At 37.3% G+C, this 22434-nt stretch overlaps 1 protein-coding gene across 2 annotated transcripts in view; it reads right to left on the bottom strand.

Moving 5' to 3' along the window:
* Positions 1–18101: 18101 nt before the first annotated feature.
* Positions 18102–22434, bottom strand: part of KIF18A (kinesin family member 18A) — a 31653-nt gene continuing 27320 nt past the window's right edge. For both annotated transcript variants that reach the window (XM_032690773.1, XM_032690774.1), the window contains exons 16-17: positions 20360–20469; positions 18102–18696 (exon numbers count right to left, since the gene is read on the bottom strand). In XM_032690773.1, the coding sequence (XP_032546664.1) occupies positions 18548–18696; positions 20360–20469 (259 nt within the window). In that variant the 3' untranslated portion in view covers positions 18102–18547. The remainder of the gene's footprint in view (positions 18697–20359; positions 20470–22434) is intronic.

Raw genomic sequence — 22434 nt, forward strand, 5'->3', positions numbered from 1 at the left:
TTAACAATAAACTCATAGTATACTGGATTAGCACGTCAGCAAATTACTTAATTATTAATTGGGATACTGGAAATTAAGGTTCACCTGTATTATGCATTTTTGAGACAAAGACTTGGGTTTTTACACATCTCTAAGATGCATGATGAATTTGAGGGTAAGCAGGCCTGTCTTAGCTGTCTTTCACAGGTTAGAAAGACTGAATTTGTATCTCAAGGCTGAACTCAAAGCTAAGTATACCTTTCCCAGCATTAAAAAGGCAGCCTAAGAAGAAAAGAGCAAGTTTTCCTCAACTCAGATGTCTCTCCTTTTTGTCTTCTAATTGTAAATTTAAAGATGTACTAATTTTTACTTTTATCCTGAAAAGAATTATGGGCAGTTAATAAGTATGTATAATATTGGACAAACTAAGAGGGAAAAAAAGAAAAATAAGCTCACAAAAGCTAAGCAGAGTAAATTGAATTCTGATGAGCACCAAATTGCAATGATGGCCAGTATAGTTTTCAAAAAAAGTATTTCAGGTATCTGTCCATTAGAGTTGACACTATTTCCAGTTAAGAGATAGTTTAAAATCCAAATTTATACATTTGGTATTCTGGAACGTATATTAAGTTTGAGCACAAATAAAGTTAATATTGTGGTAAAAGGCACAATAAAAGCATTGTCTAGAAAGCCTTTTCCTCCTACCAGGATTCATTACAACTTCTGAAATACAGGAATTCTTGATGCACATTTCACTTTCTGTCTATCAAGCATCTGTTTTCCCTTAATATATCCCATATAAAAGGTAATAGAAAACCCTATCTATATTTGGCCACTTGTAAAGATCTTCATATAGAGCTTTTCCTGCTGCTGGGAGATGGGGACCAGTACTCATAATAAACTAGGAAAATACATTCTTTATACATGAAAGGTCTGGTCTTCTATGGACTTTTGTTAGCTTAGCCAAGCCACGTTTCACCTCCAGAAATAACATACATATGTAGTATTACTCACATCAAAAAGGTCTCCACATGAGGAGCGCAAAGAATTATTTTTAAAATTTATGGAACAGAATATACTTCAGGGCTTAGTCAGAACACATTCAGCCTCAGAAACAGGCAGACAGTGCTCTCCTCCTCTTCCTCCTAAAAAAAAAAAAAAAAACCAACCAAAAAAACCCCAAACCAAAGGCAGAGGGTCACTAGGGAGGGTCCCGCAAAATGATTTTATTTGTCCCGAAATCACAGTCAAATAAAAGAGTCAGAAAGAGAAATCCCACCAGGAGAGTTCACAGCTGCTGCCACATCCACCAGCCAGAGAGACTGAAGAAACTTAAAAAACTTGTTTCTCAGCAAGATGCAAAATAGAACCGTTTGTGTAACCACAGCAGTTCACAGATTGTGGCAGTCTGTGATATACTGATTTCCACTACGTAAAAATACTGAAGAAGTGTATGTGCTGCATCCCTTTGACAGGAAGAAAGGGTCAAATCCTATGTCCAACATCACTGCATCAACTGCCCACTCCCCAGCACAAACAGCAGTTATTATAAGTCCCTTTTTGTTCTTAAATTGAGTCTGGAATCCCACACCCAAGTTAAAAATAACTAGGATTGACTGAGTATGCTGTTAAAAGTTTGAGTTCATCTATAAGGGTATTTATTAGAGTACAGATACAGGTGAGCATCAGTTTTGTTGACACATTATCAAGAATTTACTGATGATTACCAAATATTCTGATTAAAGTAGACAACAAATGCTGTTAGGCCACCTGGGAACATCATGAGTAAGCAGCACCAGATACATATATACATAAAAATATGCTTCAAGGTTCCCAGCCAAAAAATTAAGAAATTAGCCCCTTTTTTTTCTGCTTCTAAAAGGAAACGAAAAATCCAGTATACTAAAACATTAAGATTCATGATAAACTGAGTTTGTATATGGATTGGAGATTAGAAAACTGGAGCATCCTCTGCAAGTAAATCCTCTTGTTTGCTCTCATAGCAAACAAGAAGAAAGGCAGAGGTTAAGCAGTCCTCACCGAAAAGATTTAACTTCATCAAAATAACAATTTAACTGGTTTCTAAAGCATTTTTTCGTTATGGTCAAATAAAGAGATTGCAGTACTAAAGAAAAATTAGATTTTGACATTTAAGAAGATTTTAAAAGAGATACCTATTTTTGTTCTTGTTTTATGATGGCTTTGCTTAATGACGATGAGAAACACTTTCACTAAAAGAAATCCAGGAGGTGAACAAAACCAAGGGGGGAGGACATCCACGTGTTGCACTTCAGAAAATTTTTCCATGTTTCCTTTAACTCCACTCACTGCAGTTATTCCACACAATTAAAATAACTGCCCCTCTTGAGTCTGGATACTATTTTCTCGAGCTAAAATAATGAAACAAATAAGGCCAGAGCAGGATGAGCTATTGAGTCATGAATTAATGCTATTGAATAGTTAATTTGCAAGAAGATAAGCCTGCACACCCCATTGTAGAAGTAGAAACATAGAGACAACCAATTTTGCCAGTATGACCCAGGGAACATCAGTCCAGCTGGAGCTGAGCTTGTGCCAGCTCATTTTGCCATGGTTTCTCTCTGTGCAGCAGTGAACATTTGCCCTTCTTCCAAAGGTCATACTTCCTGCTTAGCTTATCCTTGTTCTTCTGTTGTGCATCACAAAGCACAGTTCTGAAATTAAAAAGAACTGGAAGTTTTAACTGACATTTCCTTCGAGGTTCTTTTGTTCTCCACAAAAAGAACTAAATGCAGTCCTGCTTTTGATAAGTGTTAATGATATAATAAGTTAGCAAGTTAACATTCTGCCAATGATGTCAGTATGTAATTTTACAAGTGTGTGATATCTGCAAACTATTTACACTTTGCTAAAGCCCAAATACATATAATTCAGTTCATTATACAAGCATACTATGACAATATATGTAAAATTTCAGAAAAAATCAGACCATGAAGCCCATAACAGTTATTCTATAAGCACACCAAAGAGCAGGACAATTCTCAATAAAGGATTAAACCACTGTTAATACAAATACCTAAGTTTTACTGCAACATTTTTTCCTAAAGCTGAATGCACTTTATTTGTATCTGCCTGTCCAAGATGAAATATTTTCTTGCCCATAAAGGTAGTCCAAAACATAGATATTGTTTCATGTGTTTTTTTAGTGATATATCTTATCAGCAAATTTGTGTCAGTCGATGCCCTATTAATGATAGGGAGTATTTCATCTAGTGTAAGCAGTTCTGTTGACTGAAACACTTTTAGTATAGCTGCACATTTCAAAAAGGTACCTGTCTTTAAGCATATGTTTATGGTAAATATTATGGGCAATGCACAGGGCATGTTCTTTTACATGAATCTATTTAAGGCTGATCAAAAGAACTCCAAAAAATAAATTCTGGAAAATTATTTAAATACAGAACATCTGAAATTTTTGCATTCTGTTCTGTCATGGCCTTAATTTTACATCTTTCAAGTCTATACCTATGTTTGTGAATATTATAAAATATTTTTATAAACTTTGACGTACTGAAAATGTACTTTTTGGCAAATTAATTTTAAAAACTGTTTTCATTTGAAAAAAGAATTTTAGAAATGAATATGGGAAACCTTGACAAATTAGAATTTTACCTTCATAAAAAAGATGGAAAAGGAGGCTATTAATCTGTACCCCCTCCTTTTGTTTGTACTTTTTTTCAATAGGTCCATATATTATTTAATGGGTTTTGTAGAGATACATTTACATGAGTTCTATATCACATTACAACCGATGAATGCCCACCACACAGGTATGTTATGAAAGGTCATCAGTTACAAGGGAAAATGCATAATGTATGCTTGCTGAATACATTTGCAAGTTTTCTGCACTCATACACTGTAGCTACTTGGGCAACACCAAACACAGAAACTCTGAACATGAGTGACCCACAAATATTGTTTAACTTTATGGAGTTCCTTGGAGGTCTGTTGAGTTGGAGGTCACTCACAGCACAGGCAGGGTTAGGTGCAGTGTGGATCTGGGCTTCTCTCCAGAAGACCCCATGAAAATAAACCCCAGCTATCCTGAGGCTACACCCTAAAAAGGCCACTGGGGAAATGCCCGAAGATTTCCATGATTATTTCAAAAATCTCCCTACTCCTAAATTTTCTTAATATACAAAGAACCAAGGAACTGTTTTGCATACAAATGAGAACGAGGATGAAAGCCCACGACTTCTGCTGTCTCACTGTCACTGTTCTGCAGCGATTTTGTTGTACTCTCAGAAGCTCCAAGACAGAGAACACCTTGTAGCTTGTTTCTGGCATCAGGGATGTACTCTCTTTAGCTGTCCAACTTTGTTAAGAACAAAAACCAATTGCCTGCACCCACACTCTCTCCCAGCTTCTTGCTACTGCTAGCACTCATATGAACACCTTCCAGTCTGATCTACTGTTTCAAAGAACTCTTGAAACACAAGAGATTAGCCTTTGGGAGCTACAGTCACACTTATTTTAGTTGGGAAGAAGCATAAAAATGTACAAGTAAACGTGTTCCATCATTCATTAGAAGACCGTGGCTGTGCACAATATTTAAAAACTGAAATTTGATTCTGAAAAGAACCCTACGTTCTGGAGAATTTTAGATGAGATTAAGTATTGTATAAGCTTCTCTTGATTGTCTCAGTCAACGTGCTTGTGCATCCCTCCAGAGAGTTGAGCCTTGAGAGCCCAGATCAGGTCAAGTGGGGCTGAGTGTGTGGGGAGAAGGTGAGGTCAAAGGCAAAGCCAGCCTGGCTGCCCATGCTCATCTTACCCGTGAAATCCAGCAGCCCGGGAGGGTGCAATGCAAGTTGCTCTTTTTCCAGCCTCTCTAGGCTTCAATCCCATTAGGACTGTGAAAGTCTACTTCATTATCCAGACATCTATTTCATTATGAATATCTGTCTAGACGTAGCGGAGATCAGAGTACAGCACCGCTCATGGTCCAACACACACCGCAACGGCCACAAGCAAAGAGCTGCACAGTGGCCTGAACTAACCCCTGTCAGCTCCCGTCTGCAGGGAAAACCAGGAGAGCAGCAGAGCAGCTGAGGACTCCTTGTTGCTTGCATGAACAAGCTTCCTCCCAAAGACCGAAACGAAGACTTGACAGCACGCCTTTGCTTACTCTTGCATTAAGCAAGAACAGGAATTTAAGACGTTTTCTCCCTGTGACAATCGATGCGTTTTCAAACAAGAAAAAAATTTGAGTAGAATTAAAGAAGAAAGCAGAGTCTGCTGCCGTAATATGCCGTTTTCCTGTGGATTTCGAAAGGATAAAGAGGAGGAAGCATGAGTTAATAGCTTAGTGTATGCCTGAAAGCATTAACACCTTCTCAGAGTAGTATCTGTCAGCAGCAGTAACATTGTTAGCGGCAGTGCACACAGTGCGGCTGTAGGAACAGTTGTGCCTTTTATCACCTCCATTCTTCCCAGAAGCCCCATCCAACTGTTTGTGTTGGTTCTTTGTTTTACCACCCAGGCTTTTTAAAAATTATGTGTTGGAAAAAAAAAAAATAAAAAATCCAGTGTTAGTCTGGCAGCCTTTTTTAATCTCTTGCTTGCTTAATACCTTGTGGATATAATTGAATCAAGTGACGATATATTTATTTTTTCCCTTACAAATTTTAGAAGCAGACTGTCATTGTTCCAAGTCTACTCTTAAAGTTATACCTAAGCATTTCCCGAAGTGCCTAGCTATGGATAGTCACTAATTCATCGCACAGTTTTAATTCTCTGATTGTTAACTTTTATGACCAATTTAATTAACTTTTAAAAATTAATTTATTGGGTGTTATGCTTTGGTGCTTTTGATTACTGAATGTCAGACTACATAATTCAAGTAAAGGCTATCTTAAAAATATTCTCTGGGTAACTGAGATTGTCTAGTGTGGAAAAACAAACACTAAAAAACTTCTAGAAATGACAACAATGATGATGAGAGTAAAAAGGCTAATTGTACCTGAATCTGTAGGAGCAGTGATCTCATTCTATTTCTAAAAACATCTAGAATGCATATTCCCTTTTCTTATCCAGTTTCCCCTCAGGAACTGAAAAAGTTGAGAGGTTTTTTTGGGCTAGGTTTTTCATAACATGATTTAGCAAAACTTAAAAATTTAAGCCCCCCCAGAGAGAAATTTAAGTTAGGGCACTCGGACTATCAATTTTACTCATTCAGTCCTAGACCCAGTTTGTCCTTTTTCTTCCCTTCTTTTCTTAATTTTTGACAATTCTATTACTGAAAGTTCCCAGATGCAAGTACTGTTCTTCACAATCCTTCGTTACAGATGAAAAACCCATTTGTTCTGCCACAACTTAGCACTGTCCACCCAAGATCCTCTCTTCTTTCTTCTGACAGCTGACAGCATTCACAAACACACAGCAGACCTTGAACCTCTCAGAATGTGCCCAGTAAATACGTATTTCCTAAATTCACAGGTTGGTTTTAAGCATGTAATGGCTGAATTGCCTAAATGCCATAGTTCAAGAAATTAAGCTTAAATTTCTATTCAGATGACTTCATTTCATTGCCAAATGATTTGATCTTTTGAGGGTTTTGTTTGTTTGTTTGTTTAGTTTGTTTATTTGTTTGTTTTAGATTATCAGTCCCTGTGTTGCCTTATTCTCTTTTGACCTTTCTGTATTCCAGAGGGTCCACATAAGTGCCGGTTACTGTGGAATACATTTAGTCATCTGACTTCCCACTAGTAAACATGCTTTCTTAACCACTCTCAACTTGCTGCACAGTTGTCACCACTGGCTTGAACATGCCTTGCTTCCCACGGAGGGTTATGTTCCCACCCCTGCCTATCCTGCCTCTACTTTGTGCCAGAGAGCATCTCCTTCTCTAGCCCTGCTCCTTCAGCCAGGGAATGTACTGACCACATGGATTAACAACACCTGCCAGTTTCCACTAATTTTGATGTTTTCTTCCATTCTTCACTGTTTAAATGTACACCTTTAGAGGAGATGTTGAATAAAGTTACAGAAACTGTGCAGCCCTGTTCCATCCACTTCTAGATTTCTATCAGCCTTCTGATTTCATCTTCCATTGTAACAGCTGGACTGGAATCAATACAATTGTTAATTGGAGCTCCTGCTCAAACATTTACAGCTCTTACAGCTCTAGATAGTTTGAATAATTCTGAGTGGCCTTTTTTTTTTTTTTTTTTCTCCATGAAACGATGTTTGGTTTTGCCAAATCACTAAATCCCCAGGTTAGCTGGTTTGATGGGATCCTCAGGTTCATGACAGCGATTATAATGCATTTGCCATGTTGTTTCCAGAAATCTTTGTTCCCCACAGTCACTGTGCACTGTGCAAAGCTCTCTGCCAGGTACTTGGATTGTGAAGTGTTAGATTCCAAAAGCACAGGGCCACTGTTAAACCATATCAAAAGGATTCTCTCAGCGGATCATTAAACAAATATGTTTCGATTACTTGAAAACACACTTTAACAGCGCTAACTAAATTTTCTTTTAAGAGAACATTTGACTGTCAAATCAAAATTACATTTTTAAGGCTGTCTGTACGATACGAGTGTGTCTCCAAGTGTCCATTCCTACAGCACAGACACCTTTCCCCACAGCTTCAACATTGCTTCCCATACTGCTTCGAGCACACAGAGTGCCTTGAGTGGACAGCACTCACAGAAGGGAAGACTACTGAAAAACTATTCTTTTGATACCCCTCTCATGAAGTATATAATCTTACGTGTTATTGATTTACCATAACCCAAAGCCTACAAAGAATACGGAATTATTAATTTCCTTATGGGATTTTGTATGGTGATTTCACTACAGCATCCGAATTCTTTGAAAACATTAATGAACTGATCCTCCCAACACCCTTTTGAAGTAAGAGGATATTTTTATCACTGTTTTACACAAGGGGGATGGAATATTTAAGATAAAAGCCAAAATGTTCAGAGTGTCAGCTAATTTTGTTTGCCAATTTTGAAAGTCTAAGGATCTGAGTTTTCCAAAAGCTAAGGTTTTTTAAAGCCTTTTTATATGTTGGGAGCAAAGTCCCTGATTACACCACTTGCTGCTGCAAATGCAAAATTTTGCACATGCTCAACATTTTCCAATACAAACCCCTAGTTGTCTCAAAGCAAGCACTCAAAAGAGAGGGACTCGAAAAAGTTTGTGGTGAATGTTGAGTCCACTGCCTTAAAGGAATCATCACTCTGGCCAAAAACCAAACAGATTTTCTTTCTCTTCCTTTGTGTTTTTCGTGAGATTACGTCCATCTCACACAAGAAATGAGATTTCGTGTAGAGCTCTGTTCTCTTCACTGAATGACTCCGGATCATAACTAAAGCAATTCCACTAAAAGGGTTAGGAAAACCAAAAAATCTTATCTCTTTAAACTGAACAGTATGCAAAATGACTGTATGCAAAGGCTTACAGTGACACAAATTATCATACATGAGCATTCGGATCACTACCGAAAAGCCTTAGTCCAGGGACTGAGGAAAAGATACAGACAGGGCAGTGTCAGAGAGATGCTTTGGAGAGAAATGGATTGAATTGCAAACAACTGATACTTTAAAATTTTTTTAACAGATTACTGATATCTTCCTGCTTAAATTCCTTCATTATAACCAAATTTGGAAAGCTATTCCACTGTAAAAGGCTTCCCTGATGCCTAAATGTCAATCTTGGCTCTTCCACCTCTTCCATTTTCTGCTGGCATAGGAAATCTTGCATGGAAACTATGGCCATTCAGTCATGCAAGTGCTGTTATATACATTAGTACACCTACATATGAGCATTAAAATTAACACCAACATTTTTGTGATTTTCTTTCTACATATAGTATGAGAACTAAAATCTCATATAGCCTCAGATACAGAGAGAAGGAATTAAGGGAAACCTCAGTAAGTCAGGCCACAGTTTCAGACAGTCTATTGCAATTAAACTGTGAAGCAGCACGTATTTAAAAATATTTAAAGTGAGATTCATTTATCTTTCTACAAGCTAACTTTTTAGGTCTGCTTTCAGTGTTTTGTCACTAATGCCTTTAGAGATCTCACTGGAGGAAACCAGGCTACAATGCCAAGTGGGAAGAGAAAAGGAAGTAAAAAAAATGATACCACACTCAGGAGGCTCATGCCACATGCATAAGCACAGGGCAAAATACCTTTGCCTGGTGCAAATGAAAACACTTTTTGGCATAGCCCACTGTGTCTGATCATAGCAATCAGCAACAGTTAATAGACACATTCATTAAGTCGTGGAAATAAAATGTTAAAGGAAAAAGCAGCCATCTGAAAGCAGGGAGTGAAAAACTTAAGTCCCTGAGAAATACATGACAGTTTTGCTGTTGGCTTCAGTGAGATCTAAATTTCAAATCAGTACTGCATTTACTGTAACAATGTGAGAAAATACGTTTTAAAAAAAGCATGTTTCTCCCCTCCTTTCTCTCCCACTCCCTGCCCCAAAGGTGAGCTGAACAATTTGCTTTCTCAGAGATCACACTCAAAGAGCCTCTCCCCACTTCACCATCAAAAGTGTTGTGTGTTTTGTTCAGATTTGCAATTGTTACTCTCTGCACTCCAGCTACAGCCATGACCATTAAATCCAAGCCCATGGTTAGTTGTATCAAACAGTATATTTACTGCTACCCAGAGTGCAAAGTCATAATGCTGCTACAACATTTTTAGAAAATACAGATATGTGTTTTTTTAAAAAAAGACAAAATTTCTTCCAAAATTATATTACTATGAAAAATCAGAAAACTCTTTTTTTCCCCCACTTCTGCAAAGTAATTGTGTGGAGTCAGCATGTGCCTTCTGGAAAGGGCTCACACTGCAAGATGGGTTAATGCCCAACAGGGAAGTCAGAAGAACAAAATGAGGTTATTCTGTATTTTAAGCAAAAATGAATGTACAGAATACAGTGAAGTAGGAGGCCATTAAAGAGCTTTTAACAAGTCACAATACCATGATGTTCTGACAAACTCAGACTGTTAAACTTCTATTAATTCTGACAAAGTAAAGTTGTAAAGTTTAGTAGCAATACTGTATTGATTTGAAGTGATAAAATCTTGTTTCCTCTGCTGATTTCTCAAGCTTCTGCAATTTCTAGAAACAAACTGAGCAGGCACAGTGGTGTGAGGCTGTTATTAGGTGAAAGATGGAAGGGGGTCAAGAGAAAAAAAGTTAAGAAAGAACTAGCAGAAAAAAAGAATAGCTAAATACTTAAATAAATACTTGAAACTTAAATGGAGCCTAAATGACAGAAACACCTTTAATGGATTTGAAGGAAAATGCAAGACATGGCAAAAATGACCCATTTTGGGAAGGGAGAAAATGTCTAAAGCACGTGAAGTTGTGGGAAAGTATTCAGGTAAATATTATTTCAGACTAATTTCCAAAACAAAACTTTCCTCACCTGCAAGCCAGTTCACTTGCATGTGGAAATTGGTTTATTGGGAAAATATTTTATAATTTCAATATATTTTATCATATTCAGTATATATTTCAGTGAATTTCCTTAGCACCTTCAATTTCTGGATGTAAGAATTGTGTGAAGGCAATACAACTTTTAGAGCTTTCCAGTGGAATCTTCAGTGCTTAAAACTATTCACTGTCTAACTCTTTCTTAATTTATTGATCTTTAATGTTTCAATGAGTCTCAGATGAAATATCCTAAAGCAATCACAGAATTAATCTCCCTGTATTTTTCAGAATGTCCAAAATACACATTTTCTTCTCTTTCTCTAATATGTGAACAAGAGCAGGAGAGTGTCACAGAATGTTACAAAGGCTAAGAAATGCATGATTTAAAGGTCAACAGGAGGGAAGGTGAACTGTGAGAAAGCAAAGCCAGGCTATGCAATAAGATTACGACGCAAGATGAAAATCACTATTTCCAGGTTTTATAGCAATATTGGGATATTTGTGGATTCCAGTTTGGTTTTTTGTTTTGTTTTGTTTGGGTGGTGGTTTTGTCTGTTTCAGTTTTTTTTCTCATCTCTCTCCAAAATAAGAATTCCTAATTTACATGAAGCCATTACAGTGCTGAGATCAGAAACAACCTTGCTTGGTGCCCATTATGGTTCCCAGATCTCTTCAGCTCGACTAGTGTAGATTCTCACCTGGTATTTCAAACCTCAGAGAGATGCCAAAACTAGGCTAAAAGGTCAGAATCTTTCATCTATTCTTCATTACTGTGCATTGTAAATTTACACAGAATACTGAGAGTAAATACAAATGTCATTTGGTAGGAGATATCCAGAAAGCCAAACTTGAAGGTCCTCTAGGAACAAGACTTACCTGTCAGGTGAATGTATTGCCAAAGGAATCCAAGCCAGTTTACCATTCTGAACTGCCTTCTAGAAGGGAGTCTCCTCCAGCCTCTCTCTCTTTCTCTGTTGACCACACAGGGTGTTGTTACCTGAACAGAGAGATTTCTCTGAACAATTTTTCCTGCACTCTGTAGGCCTTGCTTGCCATGGAAGTGACAAGTTGTATTGTTTATACTTATAGACTGTGTGAAAATATGTGATGTTGTTTATACTTGTTAGCTGTGTGTCTAATTATAAGGTTTGAGAACATAATGTGTTTATAGAAAGAAAACCTTGAGAAACTGAAGATAATGAAACACCTGCAAATTTAGTAAAACTCTAAAAGCAGATTAATTAGAAAGAGGTTTCTATGCCAAGGATGATTTCAGATCGCGTGGACAGAACATCAGGTCCAATAAACTGGAGACATAAGACGTGTGCACAGACTGAGCTATCCAATCACCTTCTTGAAAGCATGTGCCCCAAACAAACTAAACTGTATAAAAGTTAACTGATTTAAATAATAAATTGACATATTGCCAACCATAATGGCCTGTGAGCATTATGTTCATGCCTCCCCATCGATAGGGTGCCAGGAAAACTACTCTCTTAGCATTAAGCACTTAAGATATTAAGGAAAAACTTAGATTAGACATACTAGAGTTAAAAGTCCAGTAAGCCCAGTCTCCTCCCTCTACTAGCCCCACTAATGGAAATATCAGGACCAAAGATGCGAATCACACTGAACATACTCTCCTGCCTCCCTATTTGCTCACTGCTCTGAGCACCTGCAAAACCAGTCTCTCTGTATTCAATAGCTCCCCATAACCACTTCTTCCACAGGTTTGCCTAATCAGTTTTGAACTCAGAGCTTTTGCAATCCATCACATTTTAAATTACAGAGCTCGTTGTCATAAAATAGACTGTGCAAGGGGAGAACGTTTGTGTGTTTTGGACCTGCCATTTCGCTCTTGTACAGTAAGAAACAGTGAATAATTGTTGCCTAGTCCCTTTTTCCATGACTCATTATTTCATATGCCTTAATCATAACTCCTCAATCACCTATTTTTGAGGTTGAAATGTTCCAAAACCACATTCCTTGTATTCAGGCTGTTCAGTACTTTAATTGCTCCTCTCATCCTTCTTTATAAACTTTGTAGTTCTACTACATTTATTTGAAATGTGTAGGACAACACCAAGAAGCAGGCATGCCAAGGATTTACACAATGATTTGTTCTCTTTTCATTTTTGTGCTATTTTGACCACAGAGCCGATGTTTTCATGGCATTTTTACAATAACTCCAAGGTCTCTTTCCTGCGTAATAATACCTATTTGAGAGCCCATCGTCGTGTATGTACAATTTGGGCTATTTTTCTCCTTGTGCATTATTTTGCATTCATTCACAGTCAGTTTCATTTTTTACTTTTTTTGCCCAGTCCCTCAGTAGCTGAGATGCTCCTCCAACTCTTCACAGCTAGTTCTTGTTTCAACTACCTGAATAATTCAATTTCAATAATTTTTTCAGTTGATGTTAGAACCCCTTTTTGAAATGATTTGTGAGTGTATTAAACTCTCTGGATTTAGCACACTTACCTGGGCTGCACCAGTAATCTGTCCTCTATTCTAAAATCCATTCCTACCCTTTGGTTTTGATTTCTAAAGCATGCATTAACTCTTACATGGATCCCCCCCACCTTTGCCCCAAAGCAACTTTATTTCCTTAATAATTACCATGAGCTATATGCTGACAGTTTTTTGAAAAAATAAGTGGACTACATTCTGCAGTCCTATCTTAATTATAAGCTCAGAGTCTGTGAAGTAATCTAACAGATTTGTGAGACATGGCTTGCCTCTACAGAAAGACTAGATCTGCCCATAGGTTTATTTGTCCCACCTCTTGATCATATTTTCTAACAGATTGCTTGGAGTCATGCATTCTTTAAATTTCTTGTGTAGAAGCCCAGAACTTCTTAAAAAAAAACCAACCAGTGAACCAAACCAAAAGAACAATATTGCCTATTTATAAGTCATTGATACTAAAGGCAACTGAAGCAATGGGTTTCATATCATGGTTATTCAGCTGTTCTACATCTGACCTTTAGTGCTTTCAGCTAGTGAGAGACTTCTATTAGTATTCCTTACAAAAATTGTCTATGAAATATCTCCTGTTTGGTCTTCGGTTTGAGTCAATTGAGTCCATTCTTTGAATCACAGCATTGTTCAAGTTGGAAAAAAGCCTGGAAGGTTCATCTAGCTCAGCCTCAAAGTTGTTGTTTAACCCTCAAAGCAGTGTTGTTCAGTCCTCAGAGCTGATTAAATCACACAGGGTTTTGTCCAATTCTCTGTCCTTACAGATATCAAGAAAGATTTGACAGCCACACAGGCAACTTGTTCCAATGCTCAGTCATCCTCTCCATCAGAAGCACCTCCAGTTCAGCTTAGGACCACTGCTCCTTGATCTTCCAGCACACACCACAGCAGAGCCTTGCCCTGCCTTCTCAGCCTCCCTGCTCAATGTAGGGCTGCTGTTAGGCAGCCAAGCTAAAAATCAAACCCTGCTCCCTCAGCCTCTGCCCTGTGCTCCAACCCCACAGCATAAGGTTGCAAAGGTTCCTGCTGGTCCTTCCCTTTAGTTCCATGTGGCCGTCCTGCCCTTCCACCTCCCCCAGCTTGGCCCTGGCCAACTTGATAAGGGTGCTTTTGATCTCTTCAATCTCAAACGATAAATTTACCTATTTCTTGCTAAGAAAAGTCCTCTTGAGTCTCATTTAACATTCCCTTAAGATTTCTACCTCCTTTAGGGTCTCTATCGTGGCCTCTTCTCTTTGACTACTTTTTTGCTGTGTCAGCCCTTACACAGGTGGAGAAGTATTTAATTATTATCTTCCACTTTCAGCAAATGATTCTAAAACTTTCATATTTAAAATTATCTTTGTTTTTCCTCATATGAACACAGCCTCTGAGATCTTAATTTCGATACTGAAAGGTACAGATTTTGATGTCTAACCTCCGCCTTTATTTGGCTTTCTAGGTATTTGTTTCCCTCCCTGCTCTTCCCCACCGAGGCTGATTTGACAGGGTGAACAGCTTCAGCATTTATCTGTCCCTTACAGATGATTTTTAAGCCTTCACTTTAGTTTTAGTTTCCCCTTCCCAGGTTAAATCCTGGAGTGACTTTTCTGGGCTTCCTCCCCAGCTTACAAAGGCTGTTGAATGTGAGCATATTAGAGAGTGATGTATGAACTTTGAGGCTTCATCTGTGTGCTGCTCAGGCATTGGTTTTGGTGTCTAGAAGAGTAATCTGCACCATAGTCCCTCCTGACACTATTTGACCTACACATAATTAAGCCACTAATTACTATGGTGTTTTCTGATTTTTAAAGACTCTTTTCCATTATGTCACTGTCTTGGTGCAGGAATTCAGCTACTGAATTTGAATGCAAATATGTTGCATGTTAATCATATGGTTAACTCATTCTCTGGTTTTCCAGTCTCCTTCAGAATACAGAACAGCTATAATATCTACAGTTAGTCTATCAGAATATATTTTCTTTTTGAAGACATCTCTAAGTAAATGAACCAACATTAGCCTCTAAGTGCATTTGTTAGCTAGCTGTGAAAGCAAATGTTTTCATCATCTTACTGTAATACTTTATGAAATGCAACTACAAGTATTCAGCTAAAAACAAACGCCAGCTGTGAAGCAGACTGACATTCAAATCACAAGATAAAAATTATTTTAGTTAAACACTTTTAAAGCGTGACTTACTCTACTGTAGCTTCCAAGAAATGTTAGATTCAATCACCCCCCTGTAGATCTTAGATGTACAACAGTCATGCTACATAAAACCTTAAGACCTAATGGGTATACCACAATAAAAATAAACTTAAAACAGGGAAATCAGGAATAATTTTTCCAAGAGCACTACATAGTAGAAAAGTGAAATGGGCCATGTAAATGTAAATTACATCTACTCTCTATTAAGGCAGCTCTTGCAATTTCCTGCAGGGAACACTACATATTTTACAATTCTAGTGGATGAATTTTCTAAGAATGTTTACTTTCTCTAAAACTAATTTCCTCATGCCTGTTTACAGACTCACACTTTTTAAAAGCCAATCAAAGTTAAAGAAAACTACTGAGGAGTCCAGCTGATTTCCATGGTGCACCACTTTGCCAACATAAATCTATTTTTTCCATTATGTTGTCAGCTTTCCAAATAGTACCTGCTACCTTCTGCAGCCAAAGTACCAAAACTTGCAAGAGACTCATCTGCCACAGCAGAGCATATCCCAAAACACTCGTTCCAATGAGCAGATGCCTCATTACCTTCAGACTGCTATGGAAACTTCTCCCATCACCACAAACGACTTTTCTTAATAATCCAATCAAGTTCTTGTGCTTTGTCAGTTTGACAGGACAGCAGATACGATTTTCATGTGTGATCTTAATCACAGAACCACAGAATATTCCGAGGTGGAAGAGATGCACAAGGATCGTCAGAATCCAACTCTTTGCCCTGCACAGGACAGCCCCAAGAATCACACCATTTCATATAACCTCTAGAAATCTATAGGTGTCTCTGGATATGAGTTTGCACAAGTCTTTGTTTACTGTGAGGGTAACATAGCTTGTTACAATTCTACAAAAAGCAATGCATGTGAGTTTTGAATTGCCTTTCAACGTGCCTATACATGAAGCACCAACACGCTGAAGCACAGCTGGGCAGGCATACATGCAGTTAAAGGTAGCCTCTCAAAAGGAATAACCAAAATATTTGCTGTTTGTGTGCTTAGTAATGAAAATCATGCCTTGCAAAATGTGTATGAAGATGCAGAGTCCCTTATAAGTGGCACAGTCCCTACAGCCTCAATGACAACCGCGACGTTCTTTCTCCTGTATCCAGCTCCATCCCCAGTAAGGGATATTCACAGCCTCTCAAGCCTGTGCTTCAGACAGCTCCTATAAATTCACTTTCCTGCAATGACAATAAGCAAGCAAATGAGTCACAGTACAAACTATACCCTACAGCCTTTGTCTGTTTTCCTAAGAATTTCCCAGTGGAACGAGATCTTAACATCCTTTTCACACTTGCAACACCGACGTGATTTAACCCTGCATGGCATGACAGAGTGAAATCAATGAAATGTATACTTCAGATAAATACTATTACTTAAATCAGTTTGTAAAGACAGGCCAACAGGTGACAGTCAAAGCAGATTGGCAAGAAAATGAAATTAATTATACCATACCTCCACTGCTTCCCAAATACTCTTTGCCTTCTACCTAACTGGCAATCTGACAAGAAGGTATCAGGCATTGAAAAGTTATGAAAAGTTCTGTGTCAGCACTGTGTGTTGAATGTGCTCTGAAGCACTTTCTGCTTATGAAGTCTAGATGTGTTCACAGTATGTAACAAAATAAATGTACAACAGTGCAGAATATTACTCAACAGCAATCCAAAACACAAAAATCCTGCTTCAATCTGCTATAATCTCTGGAAACATTTTGTTTATGCTAGTTATATATACCTAGCTATCAAATGTACAATCAACATCTGATGGAATCACTTCTCATGTCAGTGTGGTAATTTCCTCAACATATTTTTTTTTTTATGTCCCTGGAAAAGTGTTGCAAGTCAGTTGAACCAATTCCACTCAAGGCTATGCAGAACATGAAGAAAGGATGAGATCCCATCAGTTTTATGTTGTGACTATCAAAATGGTGCATGCACAAGCCTGTCTAAAAATCTTTCAAAATAGCTGTGAACATTTATGTGTAAGTCTCACATACCACAAGAGCAACGAATGTCACAACTGTATTTACAAGCAAAACCCAACATGTCTCTTGCAGAAGTGAAGCAGTACCAATAAAACAAGTTCCCTGTGCACATTTTATATTAAACACTAAGAATTTGAAAGAGATCCCATAAATAAAAAAATGGTCTCTACAACTTTAGCTGTATGAGGCACCAAAATAATAAAATTAATTCCAAAATCTTTTTGTTTATTATGATAGGGAAATATTAAAATGACCCTCCCCCTTAATTCTACTGAAATTACATCAACTTGCTAAGCAGGTAAGTCCCAAATTCTAGTTTTTAGGTTTAGAACTATGTTCATAGAAGCCTTTTCCAGAGCCTGTATTTTCTCAGTTCTCATTATGCTACCAGTATGATCCCATGCTCACCACAACCATATCACCTATATCCCTTTAAAATGCACACAGGAGGATTCAGTTCCTCTCATCTTGCTTGGTATTTTTAACTTGTAATGCCTATTTCTTAAGGAATTACTCCTTCCTCTTTAAACTTCCCCAGAGAAGATTTCCTCTGCAACATTGCCTGCTCCTCCCAGGAGTGGTCCTGAAAGCTTATCCAGGCAGTTCCCATTTCCTTCTTCAGAAGCCCCTGAAAAACGTCCCTCCAATGTGTCAAGAGTAAATTCTGCAGTGTACTTCATGGCTGGGCTGCAAGCTCCTTGCTTCAGAGAACTGCCTCTAGTTACTGGACTTCTTCCTCTGGTTTTCCTTAGTTTGGGGAAATTCATATGCTTACATTTGCACAGATCAAACACACTAGAACAATGCTCCTAAGGCCAGGAAGACTGTCAAAGTTACAATACAACTATACATAAATTACTCTGTTTCAGAATATTAATAATTTACTAGAAGATACAAATACATGTAGTTTATAATGTAACAGCACCTGTCAAAATTAGACATTTTTCATAAGAGAAGAGGAAAAAAAAATACATTTTTGTTAGAAACACAATTCACATTATACTGCTCTTAATGAACGTAAAAATTTATTTGAAGTAATTAACACACCTATTTACAGCTGAATTAAATTGAAAAAAACAGAACAGAAACATTTACAACCAAGTAACAGACTAAAAACCAGAAAGACAAAAAAAATTAAAACCAATTTTCGTAAATATTTTTCTGTCTCTTGGCGCTACATATGTTATCATCAATAGATGCTAAAAATCTAAAGATAAACTGGCATCTTAGTGCTGAGCATGAATGTGTTCTAATATTAACATCTGTTATTTGCTTCCAAATGAAAAACAATTTTAACATAAGGAAGCTCCAACGAAAATAATTTAGGGGGTCAAACCAAGTTTTCTAACACGTGCATCGAAAAAATTCTGAATAATTTACAAGAGGAAAACAAAAGTCACCCTCTTCTCACTTGCTATCCATCAGTCCTGCTTCAAATGTGGAAGAACTCAGAACTAAATTCTATTTTTCTTCTTGGAAACGTGAAGTAAAAGATCTTTTGATGTCCTTGATTTAAGGCCCAATGTGACATTTCCTTGAGAAAGGCTTTTAAGGAAGTTTCTTGGCATATCCTGTTCTTGCTTCCTGCTCTTCATTTTCATTTCTAGTGAAAAAAGAAATGCTATTAGAAATAGGGACACACTCATTCAATAAACATAAGTAGAATTTGGCCAACCTGGACCTCCTTTTCAGAATATGTCTAAGAATTTTTACACATATTTCTTGCCCTCATTGAAAGCCTAAGTTTGATACACAAAACTATAATCACTCTCAGCTCAGTAATCCAGTGTGTTAATTGCTTAGAAAGTCCAATGATTAGACTCTCAATTGACATGAGATGCTACTAGAAAGGTACAGTGGTCTACACAAAGATGTAGAAGTATGCAAAACTGTTATTAATCCTTACTATTATAGAATAGTACTGAAAAATGAATATTATGTCATTAGAGGAAGTTTTGTCTATTTAATCTGAAAACAGCTCTTCCTCTCAGGAATTTAGTTATGGTTTATTCTTCTCTTTTGAAAATAAATTGTATTTTATGTTCAGTTAAACTCTGAAGAATCAAAAATCTATTTCCTATTTCGGATTGTGGTGCTTCATTACATAGTTTCTTAATTCCTGAGTAGCGATTGCCTTTGGTAACTTCATAACCCAGTCTTTAGTAGTAGATATTGATAATGATGTAACTGTGCATGCACTTTGCCAAATAATAACTATTTGTTAGGCAAAGTTTAGAATCAGATTTTCAGTTTCTAGAAAGTTTACTGTAATACAACCTCAACATCTCTCATGAATGCAAAATAACACATTTTCATATATACTTTCTCCCTCACATCAGTTTTTATTTAAAAACATGTGTGTGCTGTAAAAACCAGTGTATTGCCTGTGCTATTCCATAAGAACAGTAGACTAAAACTTTAAACTGTCTTGGATCTCCTCTTAACAGCCCAATAAGATCATTAAGTGTATTTCTGAAGATAGAGAGAGGAGTCAACTGGGTAGAGATGAAATGAAAATTGTAAGGATTTAGTGCATTAAAATCTGCTGCAGGTTCCAAGCAACTAGTGCCATACACTAGGAAAGGCAGAGGTTTCTACAAATTGTGAACAAAAGATATTTGTGAAAGTGGTCTGAAAAAAGTATTTGTAACTCATTTTGTTACAGTTCTCTCAGAGAGAGGCCATGTAATTGTAGCAGACTTCCACAGAATACAACCTGCCAGTGCTTTTATCAGCAATATATTACAAGCAAAATAATTCCTATATATTGCTTTAAAATAATTTTTTTCCTCAGTTATTGTTTTTGCCCAAAACAGCCCCAAATTTTAAGCAACAGATCTCTGAAAAAAACCTGTATCTGTTAAAACAAATCAGTGTGGTGTCGTGAAACAAAGCAAGCAATTAAAAACAGGTATGGTAATTCTTAGAGGATTTTACTTCTTGATGAACCACACTTGCTCAAAGACAAAATTGGTAATAAAGTTCACCAAATTTCTCAACAAGTACGCAAACAATTTTAGGTTTGGTTTTCCCAACAACCTCGTAGCAATACTGAATTGTGATTAGATATCAACTAGATAACCGGGTTAGACATCGAGACGTTTGTTTTTAACGGATACACCACTCAAACCCACGGCTTGGTGTGCTAACGCAGCGACACGTGCTAGCGAATTAACGAAACCTTCAGCAGCCACCTTGATTTTGCACCTCCTAAACAAACAAACAGCTCCCAATGCAGCGCCACACGCTCAAGTTTTGACACCTACCAGAGCCTTGGGGCACTCGCAGAGTTGCCTGGCCCAACAGGACGTCCTGCCGGACGCGTTTCGCAGCCACGGGGTCCTGCGGGCCGCCCGACACGGTGTTGGATGTGGAACTGCAAAAGGAGCCAGCAAAGAGTTTGCTTTCAGTACAGTCATTAAGCTGTATTACAGCAGTTTAGGCCTTGCTATGCAGAAACACTTGAAGTGATATTAACCAGTGTTCGTAGAATCGTAACAGAACGCAAAGAAGAAACTAATTTATGGTGCATATCTAGGGATATTATTCCCCTTTTTCCTTTTTAAAAATTTACAAGAATGTTTCAAACTGCGAAAAGAAGAACTAACGTTGCCAATTAAATGTCAAAATGCAGAACAATATGCCACAGTTTTTTTTTTGGAAACCACAGAAACCGGTTTGGTGGTCATCACACATAAATTATAGTAAGAAATAATCTTCAGGCGTGTTACGAAATCCTTGAAATGACCAAGCTGTGTTTATGGAACAAATCACATTTTTTTATTGCTACAATAATTTTTCTACGGCCTCCAACACAGTTGGAGGGGGTGGCCTCATGACAGACAATACTTTTTAGCTAAGCTGCAAGAAAGCTGTTATAGCTTCAAATTCATTAAGACAAAACCTCTATATTTTAAAGCCTTTTATGTGATGGACTTAAGGCCTACAGTGAAAATTATGAACCTATCTGATCTCATCCTTTTGCAATTGCCTCACTAACTTCCTCAGTTCCACTCTACAAGACAGCCTCATAAACAAGCTAATTGTATTTACATCCCAAGTTTCTATGCTTTTCCTATTCTCATAATAAATATTGTATTATTACCACTTTATAGTCCCCTAAGTTACACTAGCTTTCTTAATAATAATTTCTTCCTGCCTAAATGAAAACATACAGCAAGCAGTTAAGACTAAGATTTGCCTTGTGCCAGTCCTAAAAATCTATTCATGCTTACTTCTTGAAGAGAACTTATGCCAACAAGGATTTAATGTTATTTGGTAAAGTAGTCTCTATTATGACTGACTTGTTTCTTATCCATTATCCTCAAAATACGACTGTTTGAAATTATATTTCTAAGTCAGACAACATGTCTGAAATTTACATTTTTATTCTAATGTGAGTAGGAGCTGAATGAGTAAACCACTTCATGAACCACTTCAAACAGGGACAGCATTGGAGAGAAAACAGGGAAAAAGTAAAGAAGAGAAAGGAAAGGAGGCTTTATCTGAAAAATAAGAGCATATTCCTTCTCTCCTTCACAAATAAGTTTTCATTCCTTTGCTTCATCATCAACTGCTAGACAAAACCATAAATAATTTTGGTTTACAGACAATTTACAGTCTGAGACAGAAGAAATAACCCCTACAAAAGGAATAAAAAGTTGTGGGATTTTCCTGTAGTGGTATTCTAACTTCAGAACTGGGAAATACGTGCTTGAGACACAGAAGAAACAAGATGAGCAGAAAGAACTAGTCTTCTGGGAAGAAATAAGCATCTGTATGTCTTGAAATCATCACATAGTTATTACAAAAAGAGTAGTCCAAAAGTTTGTCTCGGAACTTTTACCTGAGGACTAGAGAAATCAGGCTCCAAAAGTTCCAATACCTCTCCCTAAAAGAATCTAGAAAAAACTAGCTTGGTTTCAGAGAGCACATGATTTATTCTGCTGAATTCATAATGAGCTATTTGAAAAATAGGAAGTATGAGCAGTGCCTCTTTCCTCATTCTAGAGCAATACAGTTTATTTCTCATCCAAGCAAAACAGCTTAGAACAGTACTTGATAACAATTAGAACAGCAACATGAAACTGGACCAGGTGAATTTGTGATATTCTAGGAAGATGCTCTGTCTCAAAGTTGATAATTTAAAAAAAGGTACTTAAGTTCCTTCCACATCCTGTGACCTATCTATAGAACTTGTTCCTACAGTCCTGGAATATTCTTCAGAAGACCCACGTGGTGGTAGCTCCACTCACTGTCTGGCAACTGATAACATGATTTTAAAAAAAGGTTGTGTCAATTTTTGCTTTTGGAAATAGAAAATAGAAAAGAAAAAAATGCA

Source organism: Chiroxiphia lanceolata, chromosome 6 (genome assembly GCF_009829145.1).
Source record: "Chiroxiphia lanceolata isolate bChiLan1 chromosome 6, bChiLan1.pri, whole genome shotgun sequence".
In the NCBI taxonomy this organism is placed as follows: domain Eukaryota; kingdom Metazoa; phylum Chordata; class Aves; order Passeriformes; family Pipridae; genus Chiroxiphia; species Chiroxiphia lanceolata.